The sequence below is a fragment of the Zosterops lateralis genome (assembly GCF_965231275.1).
Source record: "Zosterops lateralis genome assembly, chromosome: 13".
Taxonomy (NCBI): domain Eukaryota; kingdom Metazoa; phylum Chordata; class Aves; order Passeriformes; family Zosteropidae; genus Zosterops; species Zosterops lateralis.
Window position 1 is genome coordinate 18467284 of NC_139773.1, and position 24988 is coordinate 18492271.

Consider the following 24988-nt stretch of genomic DNA (forward strand, 5'->3'; position numbering starts at 1 on the left):
TGCCAGGTAAAGCACCAAAGGAGACCTGACAGTGTTACTGCAGCGGGGCAGGAGAGGCCAGGATAGAAACCAGTGGCAAACAAGGCTCTTGTAGCTCCACAACTTCTAAGACAACTTGTTTTACTTTAATATCAATTAATAATTCATGTCCTGCCAGCTGCAGGCCGTGCTCAGACCCACCTGCACACAGTGAGGGTGCCTCTCCTCATCCCCTCTGCCTCTGCTCCTCCCTCCTCTCCATTGGGTCACGGACACAAATGGGAAACCAGTGAGGAGAAAATGCATCTTCCCCCTGAACCCGGGTAATTCATGAAACAAGACCCTGCAAACCATTCCTGTTGCCTGTGATACTCCAGTTAATTGGACAACTGCTGTGCCAGAAATTCTCTCCCCCACCTACAGCAAGTAAAATTTATACTGGTGGCTGGTAACAAGAACATCTTGATAAAATGGTTGAATTTATTTTATACCTAGAAATGAAAAGAGCTCTTAACAAAGGGGGGTAACTGATATGCTCGGTAAATCAAGGATAAAAGGACACAGGCTCTATTGAAGATTTTTTCCCCTCTTCTTTTCTTTTTAAACCTTTTGATGAGGTGCCCTGTTGCTCTGCGATGAGCTTCCACTGAAGTACTTTTGGAATTATCTCAAAGAGAAATGGATCATTTAAATGAGTTAAAGCCCCCAAACCAGATCCGCTATCTCCAGCCTTACGTTCATTTTTTATATTAAGAATTTTGAGAAATTTATAAAATAATTTTACTACCCAACCACGGGATTATAACACAAAGAAGTCTCATCCATTTTTCCCCCTGCTTCCTTGTGAAGTGGTGAAGAATGAGACATTTAGAATAAAGATGAAAGTTAATATGTAGAAGAGAGGGAATTCTCTGATAAATTTGTACCTTGTGTGTTTAGAAAACACCTACAGGCAATGATGCTTCAAATTTCTCCAGACCTACCTGGGACTTGGGTCCTTCAGGGAAAATTCAATTGAAGATAAGATAAGGTGCTCCTCTCTGTTTACTCTGTTTTTTTTTCTTTTAGACAACAGAGAGAATTTTAAAGGTGTAGAACAGGAGAACAGGCTTCCACTTTTCTTAATATAAAGATTGTTTTTCTCTCCTGTGTGTGTGTTTTGTTTTTTTTTTTCAGGGAACAAGAGATATGGTAGGTGCCAGAAGGAAGCCTGTTATGGCTGGAATACTCAACAGACTGGACTTCTAAGTGTTTATGACCTCTAAAGGACCATAATCATGCTCCTTCTCATTCCATGGAACAGTAAATTGGTCATTTTACTCGGTGAGTAGGCACAGAGCAGGCTAAGCCTGGTCTGAGTCTGTGTGTGGGTGTTTGTACTGACCAAGAGATTATCCAGTGCAAAATGGGGTGTGCATTTGCTGTGCATCTGAATAGCTTTAGAGCACTATAATTTATACTTATTTTTACTAAGTGCTTGAGCTACTGCTCATTGTGTGCTACGAGGGCTGACTTTTACTCAATGTGCAGGTAGGTTGTAAAGTTTTACTCTGCTGTAAGCCCTGGGAGCAATTTGTACCCCTGTGGTAGAGAAAGCATTAGGTTGAGAAATTCAGGTGTGCCAGACAAAATTATGGACTTACAGACCCAAATGAAGCCTGTGTTTCAGGGCTTAAGTGCCCAGATTCCCACTGAGCCCAGCCAGAGTTCCATACACATAAGCACCTCTATAAGGATGTATTTGAAAGGCATTAATTGTGCTTTTAAAATGCAATTTTGATACAATGCCAACGGAAGATGCAAATAGCTACAGATGCACAGCACTGGGATAAAACTTGGAAAGCTTTGGGGAATTCAAGAGCTATTCCAAAAGCTGAAAATTCTTCTGGTAAGAGATCACCACTGCTGTAGTTTCCACACTTTGCAGTGTGTGATTGGCTTGTGTGGGATCTACCAATATAGTGAAGAAATAGAGAAATGTCAAAATGGATTCTTTCATTTTGGTGATGAAGTGCTCGCTCTGCTTGCCAGCACGCAGGGTTCAATAAAAGCAGACAGGTCTTCAAAAAATAGCAGCATAAATAGATGAACTCTTTAAAGTAATATAAGTTCTGTCATCTGGATGTGAAATATAGACCTAAGTGCCCGCTGAAGTAAAAGCTGACCACACATTCCACAGAGAAGTGTTAAAAGTTTGCTCGGAGTGTCTTGGGCTGAGAAATGTTTTATCTACATCTCTCCTTGCCACAACACACAGAATGGAAGCATTTCAAGTTAAACCCATTTTTCAAAAGAAGAAAACAAAGCATCCATAAAGAAACAAAGGCATAGCATGGGATGAGGTCTCCAGATAGCCACTGCTTTCAGGGAAGCTGCAATTAGCTGTGCAATGGAGAAGGTGAACTTAGTTGTAGCTCAATAGCATTTATAATGATTTCAGCAGCTAAAATGCTGATAGGTACGTGCAGGGGGTTGTTTTTAAGATTTCCTTGTGAGACACAAGGTCAGGATTCCTGTGGTCTCCTGTCATATTTAATTCATATCCTCTGGCCTTCTCTACCATGTTTATTGAATTACAGGAATAAAATTCAATGAGCCAAAACCAAAAGAATAGAGAGAGGACATGGCAAGTCCTGCTTTCTTTTAGATCCCTCCTGCACACCTGGGTTCAGTGGACTTACAGGAGAACATGTTGGAGCAGAATTTGGAAGGAGGGGGAGGTACAAGTCAGTACAATCCCTCTCACCATCTCCATAATTGCATCCAAATAATTTATTGCAGCAGTGGCCACTTCCACGTGGGAGGGAGGATCCAATTTCTATCAGTCAAGGCTGGTGCTGGTGCTTTTTAGGGCTGATCTGTGCACTCCCTGAATGTCTTTGCCAGGTTCCTTCTGGTCACAAACGAGATGGCAGCAGAACAGCTTTACAAAACCATTCTTCAGAAGAGCATTCTGGCAATTCATCACTTCAGTGCTAAGAGGAAACCCTCAAATATGTTAAAAGTCCCAGTTGGAGAGAAGTGCCCTCTTGGCATGCCTGTAATGATGATTCCCTGCAATCGTCTGAGTTAAACTGATCCAGCCTTTATCCTCCTTTACAAGTAGGATGCAGGAAGCAAAGCATTCCCAACAGGCCTGTGGAGTGATGAGTAGGTCTGTGATTTGGGGGAGGATTTTACTGTGCCTCCCCTATTATTATCCTATTTTTATTGCCCTGTGTGCTCCCTCCAAGAACTGCCTGCTTTGGGTTGTTGATCCTTCAGTCAAATCCACACCCAGATGTGCAGGGTGGTTCAGAACTTGCAGAGGTGAAACAGAGCCTTCCCCTACAGGATCAGAGTCACAAATACCCTGACACCCAACAAAACTTTACAGCATTGTCATTTGGCTTTAGAGCCAGACATGCAAATCTGGCTCTTGAGTCTGACCCAAAACATTCACAGAAAAAAAAAAAAAAGACAGAAAATGTTTTGAAACTCCAGACTAAACTGCAAGCTCACCACTATTTAGCTTTGGCATTTTAATTTTTGGAAATGTCACAGCTAATAAATAATGTATTTTCTTTAAGCTACCATACACATTTTTATTTTACAACTTGAATCTTCTTAAATTTCCAAAAATTAAGTGCTCTGCTCACGTACATGGCAGCGTATGGGATGGCTGCCTTTTCACTTAATACATTTAATAAAGGTGACCAGATGCTTTGTGTTCTTAATGGCTTGTTCTGCATCCCAACAAAATGTTCCTGTTTTGGCTGCGAGAGCAGATGATTCATCCTGAAACCCAGCCCAGCCGCCCTGACACAGGCAGGGTGAGTTAAAAACCCACCATCTGTGCTGGAGGAGTGGGCAGGAGGAGTGCTTTGTCAGGAAAACACTGTCCTTCCTTGGGCACTGCATATTCCAGGCAGCCAGTAATCCCAAAGTCCTGTGGGTCCAACCTCTCTGCCTTTGCAGATAAATTCTGCAGTTATCTCCCATCTCCCACCATTTTCTCTTCCTTCCCCCCTTTCCTGAGAAGCCTCTCAGGCTGCTCTGCCCCAGGATCATGTGTAGATCAAACATTGCTGTAAAATGTAAGATGTCGCTCCAGGTTTTATTCTTTCCAGTGATGTGGCAAAATTCCTGCCCGTGTGGCTGCCTCAGCCAAGCCTCACACTCGAAAAAGCAAGAGGGATTCATTGATGGCTTTTGTGAATAATTAGCTGTGCCCAGCTCTGCATCAGCACCACTCCAGTGCCAGCTCTGCCAGAGGACACATCCTGAGCTCGGAACCGGTGCTTGCGGACTCGCCCAATTCAAGGGCAAAGCTCTGCCTCCAGGCAAAGCTCCTCTGCTCCCTCAGCAAGAGCCAGGCAGGAATATCTGAAGGGAAAGCCTGGCTTGGAGTGTGTCATTGGGAAAAGGCCCACAGCCTTTGCCAGCTCTCCCCATCCCTGCCCAGAGCATCCCCTGGACAACGCCCCGGGGAGGGGGGAAAAGGTTCCCAGCAAGTTCCCTGCACAGCCCGTGCTCTGCAGCACTTGAAAGAACCATTGCAGCTCATCTGGCATGCACACGAATGACAAATATGCTTCAGAGGCAATAAATTAGCAATTTCAAGGCTTTACTTCCCCTCATGGACTAATTGCCAGAGATTATAGTATATTATGTGAGAGCAATGATACTAATGCCTAAATATGCTTCAGTGATTATAGAGCTATCCTCAATAACCAAGCTGTTTAAATGTCAATGCAAGAAAGCTCTTTATTATGAGATTAAATATTATTTTGAAGCAATGCAATAGGAACTTCCCAGGCTTTCTGCCTGCACTAATGCTGCCTTGGGGCAATGTATATTGGACAAGGTATGCTTTTTTAAAATGTGTACAGTAAATGCTCCCTGAATGCTTTTGTGCTGCAAATTTGGACAGCATTCCTAATAAGAAGGAGGATCTTGGCATCTTTTTATTTTGTAGTTGTTACCGACATGCTGCTGCCTTCATCCTTCCTCCACTTGTGTATTAAAGACTGTATAGAGAAGATAAATTCTTATTTTCTATTTGTGGAGTTGGGAATCAAACCTCATAGACCTTTTTTTATTTATTTTTTTTTCCCCTCACATCTCTAAGCACCATAATCTTGCACAGATGCTTTTGAGTCCCACCCCTCACAACTAAATAAATCTGTTCATACCTGGCATTGAGACAACCCCTGGGAATCAGGGGAAGCTCCAACTTTCATGTTCAGCTGCTGACATGAGGCAGAGAACAAAAGTGTCTTTAAGCCATAACTCCAATTGCACAGCTCTGCAGGTGCCAGTTGGGGATCACAAGCTCAGGTGTGGAATTAGAAGGAGGGGAGGCAAGAAAGTATTTTTTAGTCATCTCACTAATGTCACACAGGACACTATGGATCTGTCCCAGCTGTGCAGCCTGCCCCTTGATTTCCAGGAAACATGGAATTTCCAGGCAATTATAACTCATAATTGTTATAATAGTATAGAAAAAATAGATAGGCCTGTGGGGACAGATCATGTAAAATGAAGGACAGAGAAAGCCAACTTTTGGTGAAGTTTGGTGGAATTCTCTCTTTAATTTTATTTTTCTTTAGGAAGTATTGTTTCTTAAACACAGCCTGCACCTCTCCTCCATGGAGTGGAGGAGCTTCATACACAGATAACCAGGAAACTTACTGGCCAGAATTCCATTCTGCCCAGCCTTGGCAGCACTGGACACCTGGATCCATGTCCCAATACTTTCAACTGCAGCCAGGCAATTGTTAACTCTGAATTTTTGGTGTTGCTTGAATGGCTGGTTTCTTCAGCCATTTTACATCTCACCTATAAAATGCAATGCTTGTTTACCTCAGAATGTCTGAAGCTCTTTCTGATACTCAGGTAAAAGACACCTGCCACAAAGGCTCAGAAAAGACATAAATTGCTCTATCATTTGTAACACTTTAAAATATCTTCATCTATTAAAATCACAGTGTGACTGACAAGGAACACGCTGAACGGCCATGAGAATTCTTTCTCTGCTCTTCTAGGCAGACAATAATCTGACACCTTTTTTGTTATGCCTTGACTTAGAATATACTATGGGAAACCATATCTTTACCTTTATAACAGCAGTAAACTTAGAACAGTGATGTTAACCAAACAACCAGCAGCCACAGGCTGCTCAAAGGACAGTAATGTGGATTTAACACAGAAATGGGAAAAATGACCCTCATTTAGCTGCTTTTATGCAAATACTACTTCAAATCAGAGGAAAACCCTCTTTTATTTATTTTTGCAAGCCCTCCCCATGGCCAGCCCCACTCACCATGAAGCCTGGGGCACAGATGCAGCTGCCAGTGATGCTGTCACAGTCGGCCCCGTTGTGGCAGGGACAGGGCACCCCGCAGTCCTCGCCGTAGAAGCCCACGGGACACGTCTCGTTGCAGTAGAGCCCAGCCCAGCCAGCCTTGCAGCTGCACTCCCCAGACAGAGGATGGCAACTGATGAAGAGAGAGATGTTAATGAGATGTGGGCAGGAAGGAAAAACAGAGCCCAGAACATTTCATGTGTTACACTAAGAGCAGGACAAGCCTAGAAAACTCTTTAGGGTGGTGGACATGAGCAGCTGTATAATTGGGAAGTGAAGAGAGAATCTGGTGCTAAATAGCCCAGAATTTCCAAACATCTGGGAATTGCCACAGTACTGGGTAGTTTACACCTTGAAGTTTATGCTCCTCCATTCTCAAATCAATGTGACTTAGATTATTGACATCAACCACACCATTAATCCTTACAAGCTGTAGGACAGGTATGTGCTGCACTACGCGGCTGTAATGCAGCCACCTAAAGATGTTCAGGGACAGGAAAAATTCCAGTGGGTGGAGGAATGCCATCAAGAGAGCTGTGAAGATAAACCTGAGTTCATGGGCACAGCATTTCTATTCTATTCTATTCTATTCTATTCTATTCTATTCTATTCTATTCTATTCTATTCTATTCTATTCTATTCTATTCTATCCTATCCTATCCTATCCTATCCTATCCTATCCTATCCTATCCCATCCCATCCCATCCCATCCCATCCCATCCCATCCCATCCCATCCCATCCCACTGTCATTTGTGTTTTAAAAGTGAACCTTTAGCAGACACAGGTAGAAAGTGCTTTGGAAGTGAAAACTCTCCTTGGAAGAAGAGTTTTGCAGGGAATATTCAGCCACAGTGACCAGGACTGCTCAGCACCTGAAGCCCTGGGATTTACCCAGGACAGGAGTTAACAGGAGCCCTGGGACTAAGCCACAGCTGTGCAGGGAAATGAGTCAAGTTCCTTTTTGCTGCATAATGAACAACATTAATCCTCCAGCTTTCATTTCTATTCAGTCAATCCCACAGTGTTGTGAGAGCACATGGAGAGAAAAGGAGAAAGGAGAATCGAGCCCAAAAGACCAGACAATGCCTGGTTCTTCTGCATCCCTAGGTGGAAAACTCACCCCTCTGTTCCTCCTACAGGAAACAGTTTATCTTTATTGGGCATTTTTCCTCCTCGAGGTTTCCTCAGGAGGAGGCTGTGGCTGAGGCTGGGAGAGGAGGGAAGGATGGCTGGAGTTGTGTTAACTCCTGGTTTGAAGGGATGGAGGTTTCTGGACGTTGTCTGAGGCCAGCTGGGAGGGTGAGGCTGCACCTGAGAGCTCAGGATGCTTTGTGGCCTCTGCAGCACAGCCCTGCACAGTAATGGCACTGTTCACTCCTCAGTGAGAGAGATGAGAAATAATATTGCCAGAAATCCTGTTTTCTTTACTCTCAGAACAAGAAGAATAGACTTCTGCAAGATGGGATCTTTCTCTCTGGGCCTGTCTCCTGGGGTTTTGCATCCCAGAAACAATTTCTTTTCCTTTACAATTATTTATTGCTACAGTTTAAGATTGTAGACATGACTGAATGGGTTTCTTTACACCCATAAAATTAATATTGTATATGTTAATTTTCAAGGTAACCTCATAAAATGTAATTTCCAACCATGTTTCAGGCAATTTCTGGTAGGAGAGGTTGGTCGTATAGTGTTGCAACTAAAAGGGATCAAATTTTCTAAGTGTCAAATGTTTCATCATAAATAGTGTTTTACTGACTAATTAAAACAATTCATCAGCATAACAAACTACCATCCATGACAGAGCAGTCCCTGAAATTATGGTTTTCCACAAAGCACCTCTTAACATTCAGATGAAAATAATAAAAGCTCAGGTTTTCCCCCTGTGTCTATTAATCCTTACCTAATAGGAGCAGAAAGCCCAACACTGAAGAAGGATTTTGAAATGAATTTTTTTTCCACTACTACTACATGTATCATGTGCTTCCATGAGAACTGCATCTGGTGGGTAAATTAAATATTTCAAAGGTAATATATGAGTAGGGCAGTGTGAATCAGTCTATGACAATTCAGCAGAAAATACTACACATTTGGAATTTTTACTCCAAGGTTGGCTCCTTCATCAGCATGGACAGCTTTTTCTCATGGGGTACAAGCCATGTATGAAGGGCCAAAACTCATCCTGACATGCACTAAAACAAGGATCAAAACCAAAGAAGAAGAATCTACTGGAGACAGGGAACCTGGACTCCAAAACAAAGGCCAGTAGAAGTTTGGGGGCATATTCTGACCCACCAAAGACTTGTTCACATCTCATGGGACTGTGAGCCAGGAAAATCCCATGCAGGTGTTTGGATCTCTCCATCCATGTCAACTCTCCACTGAAGAAAGGAGAGTTTTGCTGCCAGCCTGAGCAGATCAGGGGTTTGTTTTTCTCCTGACTCCAAAGCACTTGTTTGACAATGCAGGTGCCTGATGCAGCGTTAACTTGAGGAGGGCTGAGATTTAGATGCTTTCCCAAACAGCACAAGGCAGCTGTTCTCTTCCCAATCCTGCCAGGGAATCTTGGCCACCCACCTGACTCTTTTGCCTTCATTTTTCCCATTTCTAAAATGCTGCTTTTCTTCCTTTGGAAACCCTTTCAAGATCTGCAGTTGATATCGCTAAATAATACAAAGTTTTTATATTAATTCTTTTTTCTCTCTGGTTTGTATGAACTATTCCACTAATTTAAGTGAGCAGAGTTACATACTAAATATACTGCAGTTTGTGATGTAGGAATAGTGGATGTGTGTGTGTGTGTTAGGAAGGTTTCTCTTCTGCTGGCATTTTGTACAACCACATTCTGATCAAATGATGTCCCTAGATATAGACTAGAGCCAAGAAATTAATCTCTCACCCATCCAAACATCCATGCATCCAGGCTGCCCAGTGAATTAAATGCTATTTGGATGGAAGATGAAATTTTTGAGCAGAATAAAGCTTGAATTTAGCTAGAAATTTTAATAAATATCTGTAGAATTCCTCCCCTCCTGTTCTAGTGCACCTTCCCAGGCCATGTGTCCATGTAACATTTTGCCATCAGGGGTCACAGTGCATTGAGGCATTTCTCCAGCCCCCAATAAACTGAAATTAATGAACACAATTCCTCTGCAGAAGGATCACTGAAGGATGGGGGAGACAATGGGAGGGTTCCAAAAGGATCCCAAAAGTAAACCCACTAATATCTATTTTCTAACCCTTGCTGGGAGCAGCAAGGGAACCTCACACTCTTCAAAGAGTTTGGCGGTGTTATCCTTTGTAGTTTGCATTGAACTGAATCTTAACAACTTTTATTTCTGCAACTCTCCTGCATCACAGGAAGAAGCAGAGTAGAAAGCAGGAGTGAACACAGGCAGCCAAGTGTTGCTGTGGCTCCAGGCCAAGCAGAGGTGGAACAGAGCTGTCCACACACACAGCAGGGCTGACAAAGAAAAGGTTCCAGGGCTCCTGCTGCTGCACAGTCCCTGCCTTTTGAGCCACACTGACAGCAATAAAAGATTTTTAATAAAATTTTTTAAAAATTTTATTAGCTGAACTGAAAAGCATAAAGGCATTTTTGACCTTTAAATTTTTTAAGCATCTAATTTTGGGGAAATCTGAGGGAACCAGGTAAATTTCTCAAGGCAAATTAGAAGTGTTTTAAACAGCACAGGCTGTTCCAAATTCTGAATTTGTTCTCCACACATCTTTCAGCCAAAGCAACACCTTTCCAGTGAATTTCCTGATTTTCTGTTTATACAGCAGCACCAGTCATCTCACTTTGGTTAGCAGCCTAATCCTTATTTTACAGTATTTTCTATTTTATGGTGTTCACATTACTTCCAGTCTTCCTTACTAAAATGCCTCTTGCTTTGAAGCAGTGGCCACAGTGAGAGCTGCAGGGCTGCTCCTTCAGTCCAGCATTTCAAAGCAGCCTTGCCCAGCACATAATTGACTGAGAACAAGGCAGAACCTCATGGAAGCTCCACGGGGTTTGGTCCTCCCTCACTTGCTGGTGCTGAGGCAGGAACTGGAGCCTCTGGAGATGATCTGCCCATCCCATTTCACTCAATCCCAGTAGCTTCCTTCCCTCTCACACCTCTGAGCTGGGAAAGACATTACCCAGGGCACGCAGCTCCCCAGGCTGGCTCCACACAGAGCTCAGGAGGGGTGGGTGGCCAGGACTATTCCAGCTGTGCATTTCCCTCCCTGCCTGACAGAAGAACAAGCCAGGATTATTCCCTTCCATCCCTTGTAGGCTGTCTCAATGTGGACTTTTTGCAGAGGGGAGTTTTTTCCAGGTGTACCCTTTCCTGTGGAAGGACAGTCCAAGTCACCACCACATTCTAAATCACCTCATTGGGGGGTTGTTCAAAGTCCTCTACAAAGTGCCTTTCGGTGTGCTTTGAAGCAGAAATTATTGGATGGTGTCCTTCAGTCATTACCATGCTGGAGGTTAGACTAGATGATCATTCTGATCTCTTCAGACATTAAAATAGATAGATCTAAGAGAATGGAAAAGCTGATTGTGTATTTCCTACTGTTCCCCCTCAGCTACTCCTCAAAGCCCTCAGAACTTTCCATTCCAGTCAACTCTCCAATAACCAGACCAAATGAGACAAATCCAGGAGTTTCCTTCACTTTCTACAAATGTTTAATAATTATCCTCCACACTTGGGGATCACAAGTAGCCAACAGCTTAAACTGCTCCTGGGGAAAATGGATGGCTGTGGGTACATGAGTCACTTTGGAAGAGCCCAGTTTCAATAGAGACAAACACTCAGGGAGGAATGGGAAGAGGTGGGTGGGAAGAGAAGTGCACTGTATGGGACTGGTTAAACAATCAGCACAAAGATTTGTTCAGAATATGGAGTGCCTTTGGAAAAGGTCATTTTCCATCAGCTCTGACGCTCCTTGGCTCAGCAATTACCAGCACTCTGCAGAGCTGGTGGAAAAGTGGAGAGCTGAAATCCCATGGATGAATGAAAGAACATTTACTGATCTACAGCTTGCTGATATCTCTTTGTTCCATAACAGCAGCGATAAGATGTAGGAAAAAGGGAGATTTTATCAACAGAGAGACCAGACTCATTTATTACGGAACCAGAGATACCATCTCAGCAGAGGATGCTGATGGAGCAGGGCTGGGAGGGAAGGAATGAAATGTTCCCACCAGACAGCAACCAGGCAGGGTGTGTAGGAATGACCACATGCCCAGGAAAGAGCTGGGAGAGGATTCAATCCTCCCCCTTTCTGAGCTCTCTCAAACTTCTCTGAGACTTTTTCTTTCCTCACAGCTAGAAGGTGCAAGTCTGTTCTTTCAGGAAAGATCCTCTGGCAAACTCTCAGAGCACCTCACAGGCAGTTCTGAGTAACACAGGGTGAATTATTTCACCCTCCAACCTACAGTCTTATCTCACCTAAAAGACTCTGATGAATTGAACATGTAGCTGAGAAACTGCAGCCAAGCTCAGCCTTGCCTGTGGCCTGCAATCCTTCCACTCTATTTCTACCTTTATGGAAACAAACTTGTTTCTGCAGGCTCAGGAGGGGTGAGGACACAAGTGTCAGCTACTGACCACGAGCATATTCTCACCCTCCTGTACACCTGAAGAGCAGTTTACACTGAGGAGCAATTCAGCCTGGATTTACCACAGGTGCTGCAGTGATGTGACACTGTAGGAATTTATCCCTCAGCTCACTCTGCAGTAATTCCTGAGGCATCTCCCATCCTCAGCACAACACAGCACTAACCTTTTGTGTCTAATGTGCAGCTCATGCCTCAGGGATGGTATTTTTGCAGTGATTTTATGATACACAACATAATCAGAAGCGATGGGAGACTCTTGTACAGAGCTCCCTGGGAGCCTCAAACCCTTTGGATCCTGGCTGTCAAACCCAGTTGTGCTGGAGCTTTCTCACTGCACAGGACTTGTATCACCACAATTACAAGTTTTTAAATAATCCAATGTGAGCTCTGACTTTCAGTTAAGCAAAGCCTCACCACTCACAGCTGAATTCACAAGGAAAATCACCTGTTTATTTCCAAGACTGAGACAAATAGGGTCTATCTCAAGTGCACAGACAGATTTGCCTGAAGTGTTTGTGTGTGTGTGTGTGTCTGTGTGTGCACACAAATGAGGTGCCATTTCTTGCATGCATAATTGAGTGTGTTTATGTTTTTTAGCAGCAGCAAGATGGCAAGGTGGGTTTGTCAGCATCAGCAGGACAGTCAGGTCCCCACCTGTCTGCTCCCAAATTGAAGAATGTCTGTCTCAAGGGCATTTTTACCTGGGCATCAATTATCTCCACCTCCCCCTGAAGCCTACACAACCCTAAATTGGCTCGGCCTGCTGAACAGGAATGGGCAGGAAAAGGAGGGAATGCAGTGGGAGCTGAGGGGCTCAGCAATGTGCAGGTGAGGAAATGTGGCTCCACAACATCAGACAGCCCAGGCCAGGGGGGTTTGCCTGTCCAGGCTCCCTTTACTGCAAGACAGGGAGTGAGGATTCTCCAAACAGTAATTCCAGCAGTCAGAGAACAAGGCAATGAGTTACTTAAGGTAACAAAGAGGATAATAGGGAAGAGTCTTAAATTCTTCCTTTTAAATGTTTGGAAAACTCATTCAAGCCTGCAATGGGAAAGTAAATTCAAAGTGCTCAAGTCTGTTTGTGGCTCTGTCTCATAGTAAAGGGAATCTCAAGAATCAGATCTTTTAAAAAGCAAAAAAGGGAATAAAACATCAAACCCTGACCTTTTAAGTGAGGCTCATTCCATTGTAGGTATAATTCCCTGATATTTATTTTCCTGAATATTTTTCTCATACATAAAGAGAATGAAGAGCAAAAATAGGCTCATGTGAGGAGTCTATTTTGACAATGTCAGCCGTGCTACAGTTCCACAGACTGACTCAGGGATATTGATTTCAGTCTATTTATACATCTGCCTCAAGTGTTTCCAACAAGGTAATTTACCATGAGACATCAGCTGAAGCAAATTAGGTTTCATGTTGAAAGTCCCCTTGCTGTCTATAGATCTAACAAGCAAACCCATGTCATAAAAAAAAGAGGGAAAGTGAAGGATTTGAGTAAATGTGTATCTATTTTTTAAACTTCAGTGGGTTATTATCCACACACATGAGCATCATCTGGTGGTTCTTATGCCTAGAAGATTTACAGGATAAAGCTGTATTTCAGGCTGTGTCAAGTGTTACCAGAACTGTTAACAGATCCATGCTTAGTATTTGCCTTGGACTGAGGCTTATGGTTCCAAACCTGAGGTCATTTAAATCAAAATTTGGCCAACTAGAGAAACTCTCAGTGTTTGTACTTTAAACTACAGAGAAAAGGACAACAGGTGTAGTTAACTGAATTTTTTCCTGATGTTTTTCTTGGACCAGTCCCTGCACCAGAATATTACGTGCTGTACATACCTGAGGGTGTTGGTAATGTTGCAAGGGCATCTCTTGTTGCACTTGAGTCCATAAAAGCCCTCAGGACACATCCTGTCCTGGCAGTGGATGCCTTTGAAGCCAGGGTCACAGATGCAGGCTCCATTGACGTGGTAGCACTTGGCCCCGTTCTGGCAGTCACAGGTCTGGGTGCACTGGAAGCCGTAGGTGCCGATGGGACACTCCTCCTGACACCTGCCAGGGATGGGGACAGGGGACACAGTCACAGCCACAGCCTCAGCAGGACATTGCTTTTATACAGGAGCCTTTTTGTTAATGAATTCAACACCAAGCAGAGCAATCATTGCTCATTTATTGCAGTAACACACTGAACCGATGGGATGTCGCAGGAGGGATGGGGGATCTTGGGCATGCAAATTGCTGCTGAGAGAAACTGCATTCATCCATGCCCAATTATATCCTGCTAAATTTGCATTAGTTCATATTTCCTTCATTCACAAAATGCATTCTTCTTCCCTGGACCTCGGCAATTGTGTTCATCAATTGTAAGAAACTGATAGGCAATAAAATATTTTATTATAAAACTCCCTCACTTTTTTGACTTCTCTTTATCACAGGAGGATGTGCACCTCCCTTGAAAGCACATGGCCCTGTCAGTGATGAGGAGGGTTAAAAGGGAAAAGGTATTTAGCAATATTGAGAAAAATGTTCTCCAGCAATGTTTTAGGTTCACTTGCCCTCTTTGCTGTCATTGCACCAGTTTTATACCAACAAGGAGAAAAGAAACCCCTTTGTGTTTTGTGTGTGTTCTGAGTAACTAAAAGCTTAAATTTGTGTTTCTTCTCCTACTCCATGGTAGCTCAGTAGTATAAAATCTCAAAAAAAAAAAAAAAAAAAAAAAAAAAAAAAAAAAAAAAAAAAAAAAAAAATAATCATGCTCCTTAGTGGAGAATCTTCTTTAAAATTGCCAACATTTTTAATATTTGATGCACATAAAATTGGAACCTGCAAACACTTCACACAGATTGTTTTAAATTGCACCTTCCATGGACTGTTAAAAATATCTCCCTACTTGGATACGTTCTGAGATCTGCCAAAGAGTCTGTTTCCTTGTCCTACACAACCAATTTAAGAGTTCAGATTATTTCCTACTTGGAAAAGCTCAGCTAAGGTCCTGAAGAAAGCAACTGATTCTGTGCTTGACATAATTCAGTGGTTTCAAAATTCTGCAATGAGTCAGTACCACAGTTTACATGATCCACCGTGAAATACAGATAGGCCTTTTCAGTTAATAAAAACAGAAAAAGAAGCCCAGAAAAGCCCAATTCCCTTATCACATGGATGCCAGGCATTGGAAATTGCCTATCAGCATTAATTTAAGCCTGAGCATTGATTAAAGTGTATACTGTAAACTCAGTGGATGGAGGCAATTGTTAAATGTCTTTCTGCAGGTCATTTCACAGCTGGCAGGTGAGAGTTAATATAATGATCAGTAATAAAAGATTAATGTGTGATGCAAGCCAGGCAAAACTGCAATGAACACAGGCAGTATATAAGAAGGGCATTACTTTTGCAGCTTCAGATTATCACGTTTTACTAAAAATAAATGAGCACAGCAAAGGGCCTGGATGCTGATTTAATTCCAGCAGGCACCAACACAGTTGCTGGTTGCAAATCCGAGTTGAGGAGTTCATCCCAGACCCAGAGTGAGAGGAGTTTGGGACAAAGAGGGAAAGAGTGTGGAGAGGCAGCAGAGAGAGCCCTGCTGCTCTCAGGGGGTTCAGCTGCAAAGGAAAGAGGCAGCAAAGAATGGGAACAGTGGGGCTGGAACACTCCCAGCAAATGAAATGCAAGGAGGAACAATGAAGCTCCTCATGTCTCCACTGCTGCACAGACCCTGAGTGAGCAGGAGAGCTCTGAGCTCCACGGGGTGAATTCTTAGTCAATAGTGCACTGTATCATTCTATATTTATAGAAGATGAAGCATTACCTAGCAGGGAGAAAAGCATCTGGAAATGAAATATTGACGACCTAATCCATTTACATAATTAGCCTTTTTCTACTAACAATTTAACCAACTTATTTATTTGGAGATCAAGCAGCTCCCACTAATGAATTTTATACAAAGAATACTAATAATGACTCCTCTGGAACATGAGAATAATCACAGCAGGAATTAGCTTTCTACTTAAACATCTTTCCTTTGCAACATATCAATCTAATGTGTCCATAGCACCATTAACAACCAAATACATTGTTCAATTAAATTACAAAATGAGCTGCTAAGCCCTAGTTATGTTTCTTGTTTAATTTACATTGCTTTCTGCCTGTCTGGGGAGATTCGTATTATAATATCCACTGAACTTTAATATGTACCATAATTATTTGGGTTGGGATAGGATAATATGGCTGTCACCTGTAGAATTAATGGAAGCAATTTCACAAAATATTAAACAGAAGACAGCCTGCTTAACAGATGAACTTAGTACATGCTCCTACATTTCCCCCCCACAATTTTCTTTTTTTAAGGAATAATGCTGCAAAGTTTTCTAGGCTGTCCTCTTTGTTTTGAAACAGTGATCACGTTTATGTAGCACAGACAAATATGAAAAGCAAAATGCACTAACCTGGAGATAAGAGACACAAGTACAGACACAACAACAGGAGAGTAAATTTGCCCATATAGTTCTAATAAATGTGAGATTTATTCTGTTAAGATTCAATCTGTCGATTTAAGGGCAATATGGAAAACCAAGCTAAACCAGCATGTTCACTTCTCCCTGAATTCTGAAACACTCCATTCTCAGCTTCTAACTGTGCCTCTGCTATTATTCCTTTCCAGTTTGTAAAACACGCATTTCCATGACAGATCCAGTCATTTCAGTGAGCACAAAGCATCCTGCAGTTATTAACAGTGCTGCCAATTTCCTAGAGATTTAGTGCAGTGCCACTCTTGGAAAACAGGTAGGGAACAAAAGTGTGGCAATTACACTCACACAGACCTTTATGACCATTTCATCTCCACAGATATTTATCTAACTCTGTATTATTATCTTCTGCACACGATGATGAACTGTAGCATTATATAGTACTTATTGACAATTTTAAGATGATAGGAGGTAAAATGTATTTATGTCTTTATTGCTGTTATTCACAGCATCTGTCATTATTAAGAAGATTTTTTTTTTTTCACTGCCTTGTAAAATGTTAAAGCAAGCAGTGTTTTGTTGTGCAGCAGATTCTCCTGCTCTCCTTTTTGCTGTGACACTGCAACAGCTGCAGGAGATGCAGAGGGTAAAACGAGCTCTGAGCTAAACTGGAGCTGCCTGGTGTGTCCCACTGTCCCTGTGGTGTGAACATAAAATCAAGGAAAGTCATCCAGACTCTTTAAAGACCTTTACTGAAATCAGTGAGCCCCCAGGCAGGTGTGTGCTCAGAACAAACCAGTACAAACCAGTACAGCCAGTACAAACCAGTACAGATCAGGGCTGCCCAGCCCAAGGAAGCAGCAGAACTGCAGCTGGATATAACAGGCCTAAGGTTTCCCTTCTCTTATGGAAGGGGGATTAAAGGCTGAGAGATGAACATGTTTTAACTTTCCAGGAACCCACTGGAAAGTGGGAATTTCTAGGCTAATCCAGTTTTACCCTGCTGCAGCAGAGCTTTCCCAACTGCCTGTTTACCTTTTCAATCCTGTTCTCATTCATTCTTTCACACAGCTGCATTTCTGCTCTCCTGCCTCTCCCCTCAGTGTCTTTTTTTCCCTGCTCTGGGATGGGGAAGCTGAGCAATTCCTGAGGGTTTTGCTGCGATGCAGGTCCAGAATGGGACCTTTCCTCATTTCTTTTCCACTTCTCCCAAGTGATTCTGCCTTATTTTTTTATTGTCTTTCTTCCCAAATTATGTCTCTCTTTGGAGTCCAAATCTCGCTCACTTTTCTCCAAGTACAGATCTCATGAGTCCACCCTCCCTTGACTCAAGGACAATCCCTGTGAGCTCCTGCCATCCCTTCCCTGAGGTGCCTCCTGTTGTCTCTCCCTGAGTTGTGTTCTCCAGCCCCTCTCCAAGGGCAATGAGCAATGAAATCCTCTTTCCTCATTCCCAACAGGGCTGCTGGCTGGGAGCTCCCAACAGCCCCAACACTTGATTGGATTGATTCATCTACAGCCAGGAATCCATCAGGGTGTGCAAGAACCAAATGAGGAGAGCAAGAGAGGCTCTGTCAGTCTTCCCCAGCATGGCCAGCACTGGGAGCAGCTTGGGGTTCAGTTGTTGTCATCACTACAAAGGCCCAGACTGCACAGTTGCCTCCTTTAGTGCAAAAGTCTCCACAAAGAGAGGAAGAGAAACAGGAATTATATGGTACCACATGTCTGGAAACAGTGTACAGATGGAGAATGGGGAAGAGAGGCACACTGATGTCTTCTCCTCTAAATTACTTGGAAATAATTAGCTTTTCTTCCATATTCAACCCCATGCAAATCCTGACATAAACTCCAGAGCCCCCTCCAATTATAACTGTCCATAAAATGGAAACAGGGAAGCTCCACATGTAACAGGAAGGAGCAGCCTCCTGACCCTCCCACTGGGCTGAGGTTGGATGTTTGTGCTACAAACGACCTGCTGATTATTCAGAGAAGGCAGAGATGAGAAATTCCAATGAGCTTTGTTGCGTAAAAATATAATTGTAGCATATGTCAGTATAGAGCTAATAAAAAAGGGAACAGAGAGGAGAAAGTGCTTCAGTACAACATCCACTGGTGAGCTGTGCATCTCTGCAAACCCTGGTGCCACAGGCCCTGTGCAAAGTGCTCCTGAGAGCTGCTTTAACTGCACTTCCCAACCTTTGGTGGCCAGGATTAGCTGGAGGCTCAGGCAGCACATGCTGCAATCCCTCATTGACTTTGCTGTGCAGTCATTTTGCTGAATCCATGACACCTTGGTAAAACAATATTATCATCTGCTCTGATCGATTCATGGGTGAAGGCTCTCGTTTATAAATTTTGAGGATTTATCACCTTTTGCTGGTGGCTGAGATGGATCAGTGCTACAGCAGCACAGAGGAATGAAGGAGACATTAAACTGCTGCATTGCTTACTCTTGAGGATATTAATTTGTATAAAGATAGTTCATTTACATATCTTGTAAACATGTAATGCTCTCTATTAAATTTATCACTGTAAATATCTAAATTAAATTTAATCCATTAAATTTTAAAAGTTATATTAAAAACCCCTGTAAATGGAGAGCATTGCCAATAAAAAGTAATAACATTGCCACATTTATATTGCTTGAAGTGCTTCAGAAGGATGAACCTAATTGGAGCAATAGAAACACAACACCATTTTTCAGGGAGGAAGATTGTCCTAGAAGGGATATAAATATTGGCAGGCTGTGGTTCAAATGAAAGGCTTTGGGGGTTGATTTTTACCTGTCTCCTATGTAGCCAGCTGTACACAGGCATTTTCCTGTCACAGGGTCACAGTGCCCTCCGTTGTGGCAGGGACAGTCCTGGCTGCAGTTAATTCCAAAGGTTCCAGGAGGACACGGCTGTGCACACACCAGCCCCTGGTGAGGTTGCAGAAAGAGCAATATTTCAGTCAACAGTCATAATGCAATAAATTTCTCTATGCAGCTTGGAATTTTATTGTCCTTCTTGCTAAAACTAGATGTAAGTGTAGCAGCAATATTTTATCTGCATAAGATGTGCTAAAGACAGTCTGAAAACTCTACTACCACAGTAAATGCCTGCCTGGCCTGGCTCCAGAAGGGATTTTTCTCACCACTGCACACTCATGGATAATTCTCTTCCCTGGATCTCCCCCACAAGCTACAGCTGGGCTTGCACTGCCCCTTGAACAGCCACATGAAGATGTGGGAGAAGTTAAAGGCAACCAGAGAAGTCTACAGAGCTGCTCCTGGGGTTTTTGTGAAATGGAGAGTCTGAAGAGCTGCAGGCCACAGGCTGCACAGAGAGGGTTTGGGAAGGAAGGGGTTGTTGGAAAGGCTGCACTGGAAGGGTGTAGCTGTGCTGGGTTTGATGGTCTCTGATGATCTCTCCTCTTCAGCCAGTCTCATTCATCCAGCCCCACACAGCAGCTGGAGATTCCTCTCCTGCCTTTCACACCCTGCACTCTGCTCCCTCTGCTCTCTCCAGCCCCACATCCACCTCTCAAAGCAGCACAGAATGGATCTGCCAGAGCTTTGGGGAAGCCATGGAGGAGCAGGATGGGAATGAGGATCAGGACAGCTGCAGAAAGCCCCCAGGGATGGCACAGAAGGCATGTGAGTCCCCACATCAGCACTGCAGCAGCCTTCTGGCCAGAAGAAGGAATTTTGCAGTGGAATATCTGCTTCATCCCTAAACAGTGACAGGATGCAGCATCCAGCATCCTCCCAGCTCCCTATCCCCAACCTTGGAGCCACATCTGAGTCCCTGACCTGCCTCAACTCCACATCTCATTTTGTGCTCCCAGCCCTCTGCTTTCCTGCCTCTTTATCCCAGTCTATTCCAAATCCCTGTTCAGCCTCCCATTTAATCCTCTCCTCCATCCAGACCCAAATACTCATCTCTGAGATGTTTCCTTCTTGCCCAGCCCTGGGAGTGGAGCAAAGCCAGACTGGCCCTGCTGTGTCCCCTGGCAGTGCTCCCAGGTAAAGCAGCTCCCAGGTAATCCCTGCTCCAGCTGTTCAGCCCCAAGGCAGGGAATGCTCACCCTTGTGTGGGGTCCTGCCTTTGGAGAATTTTCCTGCCAGACACAGGTGGTTTCCCCCCAGGTATCCCATAATGTCCCTGCCAAGTATCAAGGCCTTACAAGGGTTTCCTCAGACTTTCTTAGAAGTTGTATGACTGTTTTTCTCCCTGTGAGCAAATACAAAGCCTGAGGCTGGCATCCAGCTGAGGAACTTCAGCCAAAACAAGTCTGGCAGTGCTGGGATCTGAAGTTGTGGTCCTATAATGGGAAATGTTTGGCATTTGCAGCAAGTGGTGCAGCTGCCAGTGCCACCACAGTGCCCAGTGTGAGACAGAAACTGTGTCTGGCCACAGGATTATTTGGGTTTAATTTCCCTGTTTCCCTAACCAAGCCCCGGGGGCTCTGGGTTTTGAACAAAGCACGTATCAGACACAACTTATTCAAAATATAAACCAGGAATATAATGGCTGCTTTCACTCCTCAGGGCTTGGGAAGTTTAGCTGCATCAACAGCCCCAAAGTGAAGAGGCTGCTCTTCAATGTCACCATAAAACAGACACTTTAAGCCTTTCCCAACCAGAGCTATGTGGCTCCTTGGCTGTAAAACAGACAGGTTGGCCTCAGTTCAAGAACTTTCAGATTACAGTGTTAAAAACTGGTGTCTCTGGACATGAGTAATACACAACACTATATATCTGAAAACCTAAGTGTCCATTTATCTTGATAATAAATACTTTCTCCCTTCATGTCTCAAAAGGAACAGGATTTCTATCAACAAATGATGAGAAAGCAATACTCTGGGATGCATACCCCCAGAGCCAAGAGAATCTTTAGCTGAACTTTTTGCATTAATATGTACTAAGGGAATTCAAAACATCCCTCTCTAGAGGATCAAATGTCAGACCAACATTTCCTGCTGCTTATACATCTAATCAGCAAAGTTCACCCCATCAGCACCTTTTTTAAGGCCCTGATCTCATCAAGTTCTGCCTTTGACATTGTTTGCTGTATTTTGTAGGACAGAAAAGATTTTTTTTTCTTCTGCTCCATTTTCTCAGACACCCCCACGTTTAAAATCTATAACAGAAAGAAAAATAGACAAAAATACAAATGATGCTTCCCAATGCCCAGAATCAATAAGAGAGAGGAGTGATGAGCCGAATGTGCTGTATTTCCCCAGCACCACAATGCCTTGGGAAGGGGGTTTGGGGCCAACCAGGGGGTGTTGCCAGTGACAAATGTTCTGTCACATCAGGAAATATTTGCTGCTTTCCTGAGCACAGAGATCCAGTCCTTCAAAAGGCCTTCTGAGAAGCGTTGTAAGTGCTAAATTAACTTCTCTCCCCACTTCCTGAGAGCGCTTGGAGGATTTAATATTGCAAATGAGAAAGATGTATAGAACTAAACCTGTAAATTGTTAATGAGGCCCTAAAGCAGCCACCCACTAAACTCCACAGCCACAGAGGCACAGAAGTGGAAAAAGCTCAACATTGTGGGATGCTGGAAGCCACGTTCTGTTGACTGTTCAACAATAGAGGCTGTTGGCCACCATCCTCCTGGTGAAGAGCCCGTGGGGCAGTAAAATCCCACAGGACACCGTCCATGGAACTCCTGCTGCTGGGAGATTCAGCACTGGTGGGAGGAAAGAAATTACAAGTCACAAAAGAACCAGGCTTTGAAGATGGCAGATCCAAGGAAGAACCTCGGAACCCCAGAACTTCCTCCTTTAAAAGTCACTGCCTTCCCTTCTCCATCCCACCAAACCCTGAGGGAGCTGAGCTCCTGTTAATAAGCCAGCCCAGGAAAGGATAAAAGTGGCAGCTCATCCAGCAGCAATAAAGTCCAAACAGATTTGCACTTGTATAAATCTAGGGAGAATTCTCCCCTTCCAAAATGATGGTATATTCAATATAGATGTGCAGTCTCAAGCCTCAAAATCAGCAAGTAAAATTCCTGGTGTCACAGGAACCTGTGGTGTGAAATAAAACGAAGGCTGTCTAGCAATCCCATCTCGCCTGCTCGTTTACAGCCCCCTCATGTCTCACTTCCCAAACCATTCCAACCACCAAGAGTTAAAAATATAGCAAGAAAACACACTTTTTATCCTCCTCTGTACACTGAATTACCAGCTTTTCATTAAAACCCTGGAGAGACCCTTTATACTTAAAATCTCAACATTTACAAGCTGAGTGCTTTTACTTATAATTTCAGTTTCTTTCTGCAGAATACTTGATCTCTCTCTTCAATTTTCAGTTATGCTTGTTTCAAACATCAATTGTTAACTCTAGGGTTCCTCCAGGGACAGAGCAGCCAACAACACAGTTTTCAGAAAAGTCTCTCTGGGCTCCTAAAAATGCATAAAAGAAACTCCAGGCTGTGAGGAATTGGGCAGGACTGGGCCAGAATACAACCACACTGCTGTGCAGTGTTCTGGTTCTTCTTAGGGTCTGTGCTGCATCCTAAAAGATATCTAAAAATTGCTGTTCTAGTCTGATATTCTTATTTGTTTAGTGATGTTTTAACTTTGAAAAAGAAGAGAAAACTCCTGATAAAATACAAGTAAGGAAGAGTACAGCAAAACAACTCAGATCCTGAGAAGTCTTGGCATGCAGGAGGAGAGATGAAAAAAGTAATATTTTTATGTGAATTACTTTATTGATCACTTCTTAAGGGGTGGTGCCAGAATGGACTGATAGGCCCTCAAAAATATGTGAATTGCTTTCCTAATGCTCCAGCACTCAAGGAAAGAACCTTTTCTTTGCCACCACTGATTGCCAGCTGAGGGCAAGGGGCCACATTCATACTGCTGACAAGTTTTGTCTTTGTCATTTGAAATGGAATAACCCCATCACCACCCCTGCCATGATGGGTGGTGTTAGAGACATTCCAGCTCTCCAGTTAAGAGATATTTTCCACCAAACTTATGGACAGCAATGTTCTCCCATGTTGCTGATGTACAGCAGCATCTCATAGTTGGTACTTTTGAACTCAAAGCAGTTGATGTACAACTGGAAAGGAACATAAACCTGTCTCTCAGCTTTTGTATGTTTGAAAAGGTTGAAGGTTTCCATCAGAAGTCACAGTTGAGTGATGATCTGCAGGGCCTTCCATGTAAAAATAAAAATTCAGAGTACTTGCATGCTTTAAAATCCAGCAACTTTGCCAGGAGACTAATTGTCAGATACAGGAAAAATGCCAGGAAGTTTAGTACAGCTAAATGAGATGAAGGCCTGTGAGACTTGGCACGCCCCAAGAGAGTTCATTATTACATTATTGATAAAGTTGAGGACTTTGAAAATGCTTGGCCTTGCTTTCCTGACACAAAGGATTAAAGGTCAGGGCAGTTGTCTCCCTGCAGTGCAAGGCCTGACACAAGCAAATCTCTGGCAATCAATGGCAGTGGTGCCTGAGCAAGGACAGACACTGAGCTGGACTCTGTGCCCTGGGCTCAGCTCTGCTCCCAGCCTGAGCCACGATTCCCCCTGGCTTGTCCCTCTGCCCTGAGGGGGAACACACACTTGGTGCCTCTGACAAGGCTGAGCTGGGCTTTGAGCCCTCTGTCCAGTGTGAGGGCACTGTCTAAGGCTGCAGGGAATATTCCAGGTAACAACTCTCTTGTCTCATGGCATGGTCATTTTTAAACTCTGTGATGGCACCTACCGGTCAGAGAATCACAGAACCACCGAGGCTGGAACAGCCCTCCAAGATGATCAAACCCAACCATTCCCCCTGCAGTGCCAAGGCCACCAGCAACCCCTGTCCCCAGGTGCCACACCCAGATGTTTTTGGAATCCTTCCAGGGAAGGTGGCAGGTCCCAAACTGTGCAGGTGCTGTGCACAGCCAGCAAATGTTGTCCCAGTTTGGAGATTGTTAGAGCCTGGCTGAGACACATCAGCTGAGACAGTGAAGAGTGAATATCCAATTCCAAGGCCTGGGTGAGGATGAGCAGTACCCACCATCCATCCAGCAGGACAGGAGCACTCCCCAGTGATGTGGTGACAAACTCCCCCGTTCTGGCAGGGGCAGCGCAGCTCGCACTGGGCTCCGTGGCTGCCGGGGGGACACAGCTCCTCACAGCTTTGGGGGAGAGAGAACAACACAAAACAAAGAGATCAGCTTAAAGAACTCACAGGAAACAGTAAATGAGGAAAACCCACGACACAGATCATCATGGGAGTCTTCATGCAAATGATGAACCCTCAGTAAGGCTCAGCTGGCACTGCCAATTAGCTGAGATTCCTTTTATTTCTGCTGGGGTTGTTTATGTGCCAACCCTGTGAGGCTGATGCATGTGTGTAACCTTTATGCATGTACCAAATCCCACCTATCTCAACAGGACAACCCATAACCATTAAAATAGCCCAGGAAAATATGAGTTGCAGGATGAAGCCTTCAATGTGAATTATATGACATGGCAATAAAAGAAGCTGCAAACAGAATAAAGGGATGGGATTAAAATGCTGGAAATTTCTCCAGTCACTGCTGAATGTTAACATTTGCAGTGTATAATGGACTGGCAGGGACTCAACATCATTTAA

The 24988-nt window shown here is 43.7% G+C and overlaps 1 protein-coding gene across 2 annotated transcripts in view; it reads right to left on the bottom strand.

Annotated features, from left to right (window-relative positions):
- The window catches only part of MEGF11 (multiple EGF like domains 11), a gene marked incomplete at its 3' end in the record, with an annotated part of 185586 nt that overhangs the window by 65452 nt on the left and 95146 nt on the right, over positions 1–24988 (bottom strand). For both annotated transcript variants that reach the window (XM_083870602.1, XM_083870603.1), the window contains exons 4-7: positions 24407–24527; positions 19187–19323; positions 13777–13989; positions 6284–6458 (exon numbers count right to left, since the gene is read on the bottom strand). In XM_083870602.1, the coding sequence (XP_083726728.1) occupies positions 6284–6458; positions 13777–13989; positions 19187–19323; positions 24407–24527 (646 nt within the window). The remainder of the gene's footprint in view (positions 1–6283; positions 6459–13776; positions 13990–19186; positions 19324–24406; positions 24528–24988) is intronic.